The 13,367-nt window shown below is 35.8% G+C and overlaps 1 protein-coding gene across 1 annotated transcript; it reads right to left on the reverse strand.

Annotated features, from left to right (window-relative positions):
- Positions 1–581: 581 nt before the first annotated feature.
- LOC111884619 (uncharacterized) lies at positions 582–980 on the reverse strand. Its single transcript, XM_023880920.1, has one exon. The coding sequence runs from the start codon at positions 978–980 to the stop codon at positions 582–584; it is 399 nt and encodes a 132-aa protein (XP_023736688.1).
- Positions 981–13,367: the final 12,387 nt, after the last annotated feature.

The raw sequence follows: 13,367 nt of genomic DNA on the forward strand, positions 1-13,367 counted from the left end.
ATTTTTGCCAAAAGTTGTCATTTCGTAGGCGTGGGTTGCCATACTTGTCATGCTACCTTTTTTTAATATACAAAATAAATCTTTCAAACATAACAATTATTAAAAACTAAAAATTCTTTAAACTTAAAATAAAAACATAGAAATTCAAAATAACAACAAACACACCAAAAAATTGAATTTAAAATTAAAAACATACAAACTAAAATTACCAAACCTAGATAGACCTAAAGAACGTCTTCATCGAAAAATTGACCTTCCAAATCGTCGACCGGTTCCGTGTTAAGATCGATGTGGCTGACGTTCCAAATATGTTTCGTTAAGTCCCGACGAAGAACATGATGCATCTCAACATCATTAACTAGTGCCCTCCTCGACATGTACTCTGCGCTTCCAACCTCAAAAGCTTGTGTCAGTGGAACGATCTTGTTTTCGCTATACTCACATATTGCATTTCCTTCGTCTTCTAGAATCATATTATGCAATATGATACAAGTATACATCACCTCGCTCATTTTCTTCTCCTCCATATACGACGTGGGATATTTAAGAATATGCCAATGTTTTTTCAAAGCTCCAAATGCTCATTCAACATCATTTCTCGCACGTTCTTGTGCTCTCTTAAACTTCAACCTATTCCGATCATTTGGAAAAGACAATGACTTAACAAAACAAGCACACTCCAGATACATCCCATCCACCAGATAATACCCGTTCCTATACAATGTTCCAGCTACTTGAAAAGAGGAGTCTGGTGCAGTCCCGTTGTACATGTCGTCAAGCAACGGAGAAATGTTAAGATCATTGATGTCATTAAGGGAGCTAGCTGAGCCAAAGAATGCATGCCATATCCACATTTCGTATGACACCAACGCTTTAAGTATAACGGTTGGATAACCATGATTGCCTTGGGTGTATTGACCTTTATGAGCATTTGGACAACAACCCCATGTCCAGTGGAGGCAATCTAGGCTTTCTAACATTTCAGGAAAGTTGTGCACGTTTGAGTGATGAGCATACAATTGTTAGATGTCACTACAAGTAGGTTTGCGCAGATATCGTGGACCATATAATCTCATGACATACTTGCAAAATTTGTAAAGACTAGTTCGTGCAACACGTCCGGAAATCCTAAGGTTCGCCTCTAGTGCATCGGGGCAAGTGACATATGCTAATTGACGAAGTGCAGCAGTGCATTTTTGTATAGGAGTAAAACCAATTGGACCTCTAGCATCTCAACGTTGTTGAAAAATGGACACGCAGCCGTGACGTCATTGACTATACGTAAAAACAAAGATTTATGCATACGAAACCGACGACGAAAATTGTATCCTATAAAGGTAGCGTCATCCACAAAGTAATCTTGCATGAGTCGATCATTAGCCGCTTAACGAAATCTTTGTATGTATCTTCTCTTCCTCCGGCGTGCATTCTCAACATTTTCTTCTTCTAGTCATTCAATCATCTGTTCTGCCTCCTGAATAACCTCTATAGTGGTTTCAAGAAAGGCATCAAACATACCTGATGAAGATGACGAAGAAGACATTTGAGAGAGTATTTGAGTTGTAAAGTTGATATTATAAGTTAAAATGGGTTGAAGTTATGTAGTATTTATAGAAGGGTTTTTTTAAAAAAAAAATAAATAAATGAAAAAATAGCCATTGATAGCTACCCTTCCCTCTTTCCATTGGTCATCAATACTCGGCAAATATGAATATGGATGCCGATCCGAACTCGGTGTGCGCCGAGCATGTCGAGCCCTGAGCCCACACCCACCAGCCTTATCATGGAGCTGGCCAGTTACCACTAAAAGGTTGATGACACACTTAGCTACTATGGAGCCTGACAGCATCAACAACAGGTCTCTCTCGCAGTGGTACCTGATCAAATTGCTGCACATTCATTTTTTTTTTTGCAACCCCTTCATCAGTCCTACCACGGTCCTTGATAGATTGAATCGGTTGAGTGAATTCAACGCCTTTTTTCCATTTTTCTGAATAAAACTTTTCACTTTCCATGTCTTCTAACAGGCCCTCCATTATCATCCTTAGGTTCATAATCATCGAACCAGACTGATCATCAAACTCTTCATCAAACTCCCTTCCGGCCGGATAACCCCTGTGAACTATTTTCATCTTAAAAAAAAGCTTCCATTTTCATCAACATTAGGTTCCCAAAAAGCTACTTCTTTGACATACACCTGCTACTCAATTCCTTCTACTACCACACAAACCATCTCTAGAATATTTTTCATCACTCTCGTTTGCACACACACTTTACCCACATACATGGAATTGGATTCATCATCATCTAAAAAACAAGCTCAAAAACCTCTGACAGACGCATTATTGACTTCAAATTCTTCACAGCGGTTTCTTTTATGAGACCAAGCAATGACCAACCTCATAGGCTTCAACACTATTTCTTAGGTTATCAGTTTTGAGTGATAGACAGTAGTACCTTTTTAGATCATGGTCTTCTGTCCATTTCTGACTTTGACCAAAATACCCCTTAGAGCACAACATCAATGTGAATGATAGTTGGTTACAGTGTGAAGATGAAATGTGACCATTGTTGTTTAAGATTGTAATAGATCATGCACATTCTTTTAAATTCAATCAAGATCAGTGTGAAAATGACACTAAGCCCTGAAAAGACAATCCTCACACAAATGAGTTAGAACAACCTATGAAAAATAAGGAATAAAGAACTTCACTCAAGGTTGTGGAGGAAAGAGAATCAGGTAGTTGTTTAACATCGGAGGAAAACAGATGAATGACCCATAATGCTTAGGTCGGTGAGAAAAACAATCAGCACAATCACATGATTTTTGAACAAGTTGTTGACCCCAACATTTGTAGTGAAATGACTAACTGCCCCTGTATTTCTTTTATTATGAATGACCTGGATGAGGTCACACCTGCACATATAGCCTTTGACCTAGAGATTATAACAGTCTTTTCTTTGATAAAAAAAATTGGGCAGTACAACTCTATTCAAGCTTTTTCTTACACGCTTATTGTTTTTAGAAATAGTAACGATAAATGAGAACTATCAACTTCTTGACCAGATGAATTGACAAATCTCTTAACAAAGCCTTACTAAATAAATCCTGTAATTTTTTTAAATAATAATAACCAAATCTTTTCATGCATTTTTCATAAGGTGAGAGAGACATCAAAATATGAACTTTCAAAATTTAAAGTCTCTCAAAATATTAGATTTAGCAAAAAGACTTGGGAAACCATTTGAGAATTGGTTTTAGAGAATACAGATCTTCTGAATATTTATAATCTGAAAAGGAAAAATTAGCTTTAGGTTTCTAAACTCTTGGTTGTATCTCTAAATAGTAGAAAAACAAACACTATGCTCCAGTTTCTGAACACTAATCTTCTTTTCTTTATGCTTCTGGTTCCAGTGCACCTTTTTAGCGTCTTTGGTTTCCTTCACATCGGAGTATGTAGATGTGCCTTTGACAACTCACACTTGCTTTAATTTAGTGTGGTTTGACTTCCTTTTCTTTGAGAATGTAAGAAGAGTTATTGAACCAAGAACATACATTATAAAACTTACCAGCTTGAGCTCTTCCTCTGATCGGAGTTGATGATGGAGCTTGAGTCTTGACAGGTGAGATGAAGTATTCACAGCTTAAGATATTTTGATAGTGTTAGAAGTCTTGAGTCTTGACAGCTTGAATAAACTTATTAGTGTGACCTAATTTGTAAGCGTGTGAAGAAGCTTTTCAAGTGTGAGTAGCTTGTGATTTCTCATGGGTGCAATCGCAACTGTCATGTTCATGTGGATAAAAACTAGGATTTTTTGAAGATGAACATTCTTCAGGTACATTCTTCTTCAAACCATTTTCTTTAATCTTCTCCTTCAGATCCGATATTTCTTTCTTCCTTTCAATTAGTTCCTTCTTCAACACTTCAATATCTTCTTGATTCTGATTGATAATTTTGGTCTAATTTTGGTCTTTCAGATCAAGTTCTGCAATGAAGAACATGGATAAAGGAGCATTTGGATCATACATCAAATCTGGAAAACATGATAAAGGACTTTAATTGATTGTTCTTTTATTTTTTGAACTATTATATTTTTATTATTCAATAAAACATTTGTATCTTCGTTGATTCTTCCACTTAAGAATTGCTCTCTTATCTGAGAAACATTATAAGGACCAAACGTACATGAAACAATCAGAAAATACCATAGATATGGAAAAATACCACACTCTCTCATCTCTGATGCTAAAGTGTTCTTCATATCTATGATGATTTCTTCTTCTTCTTCCCCTTATGATTTTCGAGTTTTTGAATAGTGAATGAATTTTGAATTTTCAATAGATCCTAGAATGAATGTTCTAGCCTGCTCTGATACCAACTGAATGTCCCAAACCCTTTGTAGATTTGTAGATCAAATATAAACAAGAAAGAACAATAAGAACACATAAATATCAAAAGTTTTCTTTCACCAAGAAAGGATTTGTTTTCACCATGAAAACTGGTTGTCACGAAGACGATTACGACACCAAGATGTTCTACAAAAACCTAATTAGGGTTTTACCCTAATACAAGATTATATACTAAACTTTTCTGGAGAATCCCTTCAATCAAGAGATTATATCTAATCTAAATATAAACTGATCTGGTATAAAAGGAATGTATCAAATTAGATACTCCCTAGATTCAGATATCAACACCAACTCATCAGACGCTAATCAGAGCATCAACTTCACGGAATCTTGCTTTTAGCATCAATGTATGGAGATCAGCTTCATCTTCAGCTCCAGAGTTAGCTTCAGCTTTAGCAGATAATACCATCAGCGAGTGTCATCAGCATGCCACATGATCAGTGTGTCGTCAGTGTACAACCATCAACACCTGGACATACTAATCAGTCTTCGGTAGATGGTGCCTTCATTCCTTTGGTGCTGATAATGTCTTCAGGGTCTTTCAGTCATCAGGAGATGTTCTTCGGTCTTCGACATATGAACTTCCATTAGCATAGCTTTAGATTAACCAACTATAACTATAGTGTATAGATTTTGCATCATCAAATCTATACAACAGGGTGACCCAACAATAGAATTAGATAATAGTCATCTTTTGTATCATGCTTGATTATGATCTTGAATGTAATCTTTTGATTTATGATCGGTGATAATTTATCGTTCCATATTATTAAAATCACCATGATCCACCAAATCATGGTTCGATGTTACTTTAGAACAAACCATAACTTTCAAACAGTTTGTGTTTCGTTATTATTAAAATCACCATGATCCGCAAAATCATGGTTCGATGTTATTTTAGAATGAACAATAACTTTCAAACAGTTTATGGTTCGATATTATTAAAATCACCATGATATGCCAAATCATGGTTCGATGTAAATCATGGTTCGATGTAATTTTAGAACGAACCATAACTTTCAAACAATTTATGGTTTGATATTATTAAAATCACCATGATATGCCAAATCATGGTTCGATGTTATTTTTGAACGAACCAAAATTTCAAATAGTTTATGGTTTGATAATATTAATTCACCATGATCCGCCAAATCATGGGTCGGTGTTATTTTTGAATGAACCATAACTTTCAAATAGTTTATGGTTCAGTATTATTACAATCACCATGATCCGCCAAATCATGGTTCGATGTTATTTTAGAATGAACCATAACATTTAAACAGTTTATGGTTCAATATTTTTAGAATCACCATGATCCGCCAAATCATGGTTCGATATTATTTTAGAATAAACCATAACCTTCAAACAGTTTATGGTCCGGTATTATTGAGAAATCACCACGACCCATCGAATTAAGGTGATACTACTAGTAAAAAAAACATAAAGCTTGAAAGACTTATGGTTCAGGAATTCAGGATCAATAAAACCGATGTTTGATGCTATTTTGATATAGCCATGACAATAGAGGTTACAAATAATAATTAAAAGTGCAAAGAACGATTTCTCAATACCATTCGAAAGGGTTACATTAGGGGTGAGCATTTGTACTGACCAGACTGAACCAAATCGGACCGGCTTTTGGAAAGGACCGGGTTCAAACAATATTGTCGACCGTGGACAAGACCGGATGAGACTTACAGGTTCCAAGTCCAGGTCCGGTTTTCCGGTTCTTGGACACGGACCGGTTACATGCATATAGTACAAGTCGTTAAAATGTGTTTTGGGGTTTGATACAACTCGTTAAAAAGAATATGTTGTTGGGTTTGATACGTTACAACTCGTTAAAATGAATATGTTTTTGTGTATGATACAATACAACTTGTAAAAATGAATATGTTTATGGTACTTGTACCCGTTGAACCGGACAAACTTTGATTGTTTATACCATTTGTTTGAACAGTGAATTAAATAAGTTAATGACTTTATAATATCTCATGCATAACTAATCTAACTTTGTCTATAATATTATAACTTGCAAAATTAATTTTCCAAATAAGACTTCCTGGATGAAAAGATTTACCAAAGGTTTTGATATAGCCTAAACAAGCTCTGTTTTTTTCTTGAATTTTTCAAAGAAATTCACCATATTTGTTACAATTTCGAAGTCAAAATTTTCCAATACTCTACCAAGATCCCTTTAATGTGATTTATCTATCATAAGTCCATCTACAAACTCATAGAATATAACACCAAATACATTGAATATAATTGAAATAATAGCTGAAAGCTGAAATATTTTAGCTTTGATATCCCAACTTTAAAGGATTGTAACTCATTGAATATAACACCAAAGACAGCAAAATTATAGTCTAAATTCATCTACAAACTCTGAATTACACGTTGGAAAAAAAACGCATGTCAATCCAATTTATAACGAATGAGATATGTTTGTTTAAAGAATTTCACAGAATACAAAATTTATATTTTTTGCTGAAAAGCTAAAATATTTTAGCTTTGATATCCCAACGTTGAAGGATTGTTAGTCATTGAATATAACATCAAAAACAGAAAAATTATAGTCTAAATTCATCTACAAACACTAAATTACAAGTTGGAAAAAATCGCATGTCAATCTAACTTAAAAAGAATGAGATATTTTAGTTTAAAGAATTTCATAGAATAAAAAATTTAAATTTCTTGTTGAAAAGCTGAAATATTTCAGCTTTGATATCCCAACTTCGAAGGATTATAACTAATTGAATATAACACAAAAAACAACAATATTATAGTCTACCTTTATCTACAAACGTTAAATTACATATTGGAGAAAACTGTTTGTCAATCCGACTTAAAATGAATGAGATATGCTTGTCTAAAGAATTTCACAAAATATAAAATGTAAATTTCTTGCTGAAAAGCTGAATATAACTTTAAAATAAATAATACCTTTTATGCCAAATTCCATAAATGCCTCTCGGCAGACATCAATAACTCAAAAGTCGAGTTCCATCAGGTAGGGGTGTTACTACATAGATACCTTCATTTGTAACCCGCAATATTTGATCGTATTCTTGAACTTGTTTATTCTTTGTGGCGACAATCTAACATATTATACCACCTTTGTGATACACTCAAGATGATAGTTTTGGTATTTTAGTCCATCATTTACTATAAGGTTTAAAATGTGGGCCATACACCTAACTTGGGAATGCTTTCCACCCTTGTAAAGATTGGGCAACTTTTAGCCAAAAAGTTAATTGTGTTGTCGTTTTTAGTGGAGTTATCCAAGGTAATAGTCATGACATTTTTCATTCCCCGTCCACGAATACAATCGAGTAATTCTCGGCCCATTTCCTCTCCCTTATGGCTATCTATCTCCCTAACGTTTATAATTCTCTTGTTCATTATCCAATTCTTGTCTATGAAGTAAGCCCTAACGACCATGTAAGTAGTCCTTTGACAAGAAGACGTCCAAGTGTCTATTGTTAAATGTATAGCGGTCTTTGGGTTACTTAAAAATTGAACCATTTTTTATTATTTCTTCTATGTAAAACTCGGAAACATTTTGGTATATTTTATGTCTAGATGACAACACGAGCTTAACATTTAGTGTGTTAATGTATTCCACAAAAGCCTTGTTTTCAACAAACTTGAAATGTAGTTTGCGTACCACAAAAAGGTTAATTAATGCTTTTTTATCCTAGCGTCGTCGTATTTCCATGTTTTAGCACTAGTCTCCTCCTTTTACTCCTTCTTTAGATTCAATTTGGTTTGAGTTTGATCTTGTACCTTATCCAAATTTTGTTTACACATACCTACTTGTTTGAGTAAACTAGAAGTCCCTTTTCTATTCATATTGGCCTTTAGTAGCTTTTCACACCAATGACATTTTCCATTTCTTCTTTTGACACCATCATCCTCTTCTTTCATAACTTTATCAAATGTGTCCGAACAAGAGGATGCTTCTTTGTCACTTTTTCTTTTTGCCACTTGTTTTTCTTTTGCCATTCGTTTTTTCTTTGACAATTGCTCTTTTTCGTTTATTAAGAGTTTGTTGATCATCTTTTCCCAAATCGTCGACTAAATTAATTTGTGGTGTATTCTCAACAAATTCCTCTTGATTAACCTAAAAACAAATAAAACGATTAAACATATATCAACAAACCATAGCAATCTACTTTATAACATTCAACAAAAATTAACAAAATTCAACCAAAAACCATAACCTAGTTTACATATAATCACAACAAAAACTTGTTGACAATAAATCAACTAAATATAACACCATACTATAAGATATTCAATAAAAATTAACAAAAATCAACCAAAAATCATAACCCTAGTTTATATACAATCCAAATATTATTTTTGCAACAAATCAACTAAATATAACAACATACTTTATGACATTCAACAAAAGTTAACAAAAATCAACCAAAACTTACTTGAGTTTCATCATTATCATCATCATCATCTCCAATCCAATTATCATTCTTTCTTTTTGATTTTGTTACTTTTGATTACACCCTTTATAACACTTGTGAAGAGTTGAAACTTATGACTTGATTTTTTTTCCCACCCTCCTATAATGTGAATCATGTTTCCCTTTTCTAAACGTTGTTTGCTGATTTGTGTACGAAAGATGGAGTGGAGAACGACAATGTTAAGTGTTGAGAGAGAGAGAGAGAGAGAGAGAGTGGAGAATCACAGAACGTGAACGTGCGTGAACTTGGAATGAAAATCAATTTTGGGTAAGAGAAGTCGAACTTGAACTTGAAGGATAGAACAAACTTGAACGCCAAGACTTGTAAGGAATCGATTTTGTTGAAAACCAATTTGGTTGAGACTTGAGGGAAGTCGATTTTCACTGTATTCTTTATCTATGAGACGTGCGAGGTGGAGTATGAAAAGGAGAAGGGTTTATGACTCTACGTGACTTACGTCGACAAACTGTATGTAGCCTTTTACTATCATACACAGGTTATGAGAAAGGAACGCAATTTGTCAAAGTGTCAAAGTCACACTGTCAAAGCCATTTATTAATTAGCAAATAGATTTGAAGTTTAAAAAAATCAGGTCCAAAATCGGTTTTTACCCAAAACCGATAAAAAAATCGAACCGGTTTTGAGCAAATCCTAGAACCGGGAACCGGCCTAGGGGTCCAAAAAAAGGTCCAGATCTGGTCTGGTCCACGAGTCCAAATGCTCACCTCAAGTTTACATATATTGTTCAAAGGACCAACAAAAAGGAAAACTACATAAGGTCATTTGATCAAACAAAAAGAACAAAAAATTACATATGGTACCAATACCAACCCTTCCCCTAATTAATTGTTGGTACTCTCATCATCACGCTTGCAAATCGGATCCAAAGTTTCTAATTTTTCTTTAATACACTAATTTCCAACTTATCCCCCTCAAGAAGCTCAAACAAAAAGTACTTATAAGTTCTCATATTGGAAAAGCAATCAAAAATTCAACGCTAAGGATCATGATATGAATAGATTAAACTTTTTCCCTCCAACGCCTCAAAGTATTTTTCATTTATCTTGATGCAGGCTTGATGCCACCCCATTTAGATGGCTGCAGTCTAGAGTGCAACACTAACATCACCAAAATCCCCTGAATTCAGTACAACTCGGACAAAAGAAGGGATACCTTCCTTCACAACCCACTACAACTTATACACACTCTGGTCAGGCACTGGATAACGATTCAACGCATCTTTCTTGGCCGAGGCGTGGAACTCGCCCAGGGATGTAATTTGAACATTTTTCTAAAAAATAAGGGCATTGTGGATGGAAAGCTCTTCCTCGAGCAATTTGATGCACACATCCTTGTCCGAACAGGAAATTTCCAGTTGAGATTCCTTCTTGGTATATCAAAGTTCTAGGATTCAAATTGATGGAATTTTTCTTCCAATTCTTTATCTAGCTCCAAGTGCTGACTGATTGCATCATTAGTCTTAATTTGATGATCTTGATTCAGCTTCTTCAGTTCATCTTAAGAATGAAGGCTCTCATTTAGATCGTCCACCAAATGCATGTCCCTCTCCCATGAACCCATTACCTCTTCTCCCAGACTCTTTTCTTCATCCTCTAAATGCTCATGGCAACTACGCATTCCCTTCAAATCTTGAAATGCTTCCTTGAATTTCAATTATTGGGTAGCAAGAATGCTTGAATGAGCCTGAGTACAATTAGAAACTTCATTTAACAAATGCATCCCCTCCATCATATACGAGCGGGATGTGTCAAGACTTTCCTCATCTGACGCATCCATAAGTCAGGGCCCTTGGGGATAGAGTTCCTAGAAAATGGACATTGAAATTGGGGTAGGAAAGCTACAAAGGTAACAAGTGTGGGCATGGGAGCTTCTTTATCAGAGGAAGGAAAGACTAAAATAAACAAGAAAAGAACATCATCATAAGAATCAACAATTAAAAATGTATACGTAATGTGTTCATCGAGTAGAACATACCAATCAGTTCTGAAGTGCATTTAGGAACACTTGTGGGTGGATCAAGGTGATAGTCATCCCTAAACAAGGTATAAGTGTCAAGAGTTTCTAAGGGGGAAAATATTGAATGGCCATGAATGCCAGAACCAGTAGGAAGAGGGTCCACAATCACCATCATACACTCAGTATTTGGTGCTTGAAAATATCCAAGTCCTGAGGCAAAGAGTTTTTGTTGAAAGACAGCTGCAACAGAAAGAATTATGGAAGATTGACCTTTTAACACCGACTCCGCGGAGCTAATAGGAAGTTGGTTTTTGGATTCGGGACAGGGGTCTCCCTATAGGTCGACCGTTTCAGAATCTAACAAAGGGAGGTTTTCCTCAGCATGCTTCATTTCGGGGCAGAATTTACTAGACAATCATGAAGGTCAACTGACAGGGTTGGATCCAAGGAGGAATCAACATTTGTAGGCTCAGTCAAGACTCGAAACCCAAAATCTTCGGACCAAGATTCTTCATATCGCCATCATAAATGGTCCTCTTTCGTTTGGGAAGAGAGGGGTTAATCATCTTGTCAAGTTGACATGTCACACTCTGCAGAAAAAAGGGTCTTTTCTACCCCTATCCCTACTCTCCTTTTCAATGAAAAATTCCTCAATGCTGCTTTGGTAGAAGAAGACGGAGGTTTCCTGTTGTCGTGCTTTATTTTCATAATTTTCTTAGTAGGAGAAGGAATCACAGGCACAATGGATTTCAGACCAGAAAGATTTGCGGAAGAATCTATGCTAGATTCTAACTGAGAATGAGAATTGGTCATAGTAATCTCTTTCGTAACCAAGGTAGATCTTACCAAATGTTATGCAACCGCTCTAGTAAAGTAACTTCTTTCCCAGCTAGGTTTTCTAGTGGTTTTTCCCCTATTTTGTTCCAGTGAGAACTTATCCCTACCATACCCAACATTACTTCCTCGGGATCTGTCCACTAAACAAAGTTCCCTAACAAACAATGTACAATGTGTTGCTCTTTAAGGGTCAATTCAGGCGAAGGTTCGGTGACCATATCAGCAGAAGCAAAATGTCTATGTCATAGCATAGCATCACAAAGTAGATAATATTCCGAAACCCATTAGGAGTAATCTGGTGAATATGAAGATGGTAATAGTCTAGATTCGTCTTCAAGAAATCGAACGTCGACAGACGTAAACTAGATTTGAAAAACACCCAATAAACATCAACAAAGCCCTGTGAAACATCAACAATAACATTACCAGACTCCGGTAAGCGGGGATGAAATTTGAGATCAACCTCATACCTCTTTATGATGTTTGCCAAACTTTTGGGAGTAAGTTTGGACATCACGTGTAACATCCAGATTTTGAGATACTTTGTATTTATTTCATTTTATGTTTGGGGTTGCCATGACGTGGTGAAGGACCACCAAGACATGGTAAGCCAAGTTTAAAAAGCGGGTTTCATTTAGCCGTCATGGCGTGGCAGCATGTGGCCACGGCGTGGCAGCCACCTGATGACAAAAAACCTAAATTTTTGGGTTGACCCTATTTAAAGGAATGAGGAGGCTAGGGTTAGCTCATCCTCAACCTCCTCAAGTCTTACAGAAACTCTAATCTTTCCCCTCCATTGTTGAGGCTCTTTTTGGTGCTCTTAGAGGCTTTTGAAGGAAGAAGAGAAATTATTGACCTAGGATCCAGCAAACAAGTTTCCATTCTTTACCTTGGCACTCTTTTGGACCTTTATAAGTGTCCTAAACTTGACTTTTATCATGTTAGGATGCTAGATCTTGAGATTTTTCCCATAATCTTCTTGTTCTAGTTAGTTAGAATGGTGGGATCTCATAAAATTTGTAACTTTATGAATCTATGGGTCATTTGGTGTAGTTTGTGGCTTGGATCTGAAGTTGGTTGTATTTTGAAGTCATGCTTGAGATTTAGGTCATAAACTCTCATTTTGACCTAATATAGGTTCGAGCATGCATTGGATGTGCATGTATATAAAGCACCAACTTTCATGTTGATTTTAGTGTTAAAAACACTTCTGGAAAAGATGGACTTCATACTTAAAGGATTAAGTGCTTAATGGTTAAGTTCATGCCTTGTGGAACCTAGGTTTTGAGTTTTGGACCTTCTTGGACGGTCCTAATGGGTAAAGTTAGAAAATTCATCCTTCTAGATCATGTTTTGAGTTAGATCTGAGCTTTGAAGCTTGTGAGGTTGAAGAAAACAACGTAATCAATTAAGTTGTTTCGAACCCAGTTCCCACGACATGGCATCAGGTCACCACATCGTGACGACTAGGTCAGACCATCTGTTTTGTCCTTTAGGGACCACGACGTGTCCGAGGATGGCTATGATGTGGCGAGTCAACGTTGACCATTGACTTTGACTTTTTGACTAGCCTTGACTTTTGGTCAAACCCCTAGTCCTGTAGGAGAAGCCAATGATGTACTTTATATGGTTGTATAGGTAGCTTGGTAACATCTTTG

Source organism: Lactuca sativa, chromosome 3, assembly GCF_002870075.4.
Source record: "Lactuca sativa cultivar Salinas chromosome 3, Lsat_Salinas_v11, whole genome shotgun sequence".
NCBI lineage: Eukaryota > Viridiplantae > Streptophyta > Magnoliopsida > Asterales > Asteraceae > Lactuca > Lactuca sativa.

What these genes read in the sequence shown, in the direction of transcription:
- LOC111884619 (XM_023880920.1), bottom strand. Translation starts at nt 980, where the DNA reads ATGTTAGAAAGCCTAGATTGCCTCCACTGGACATGGGGTTGTTGTCCA.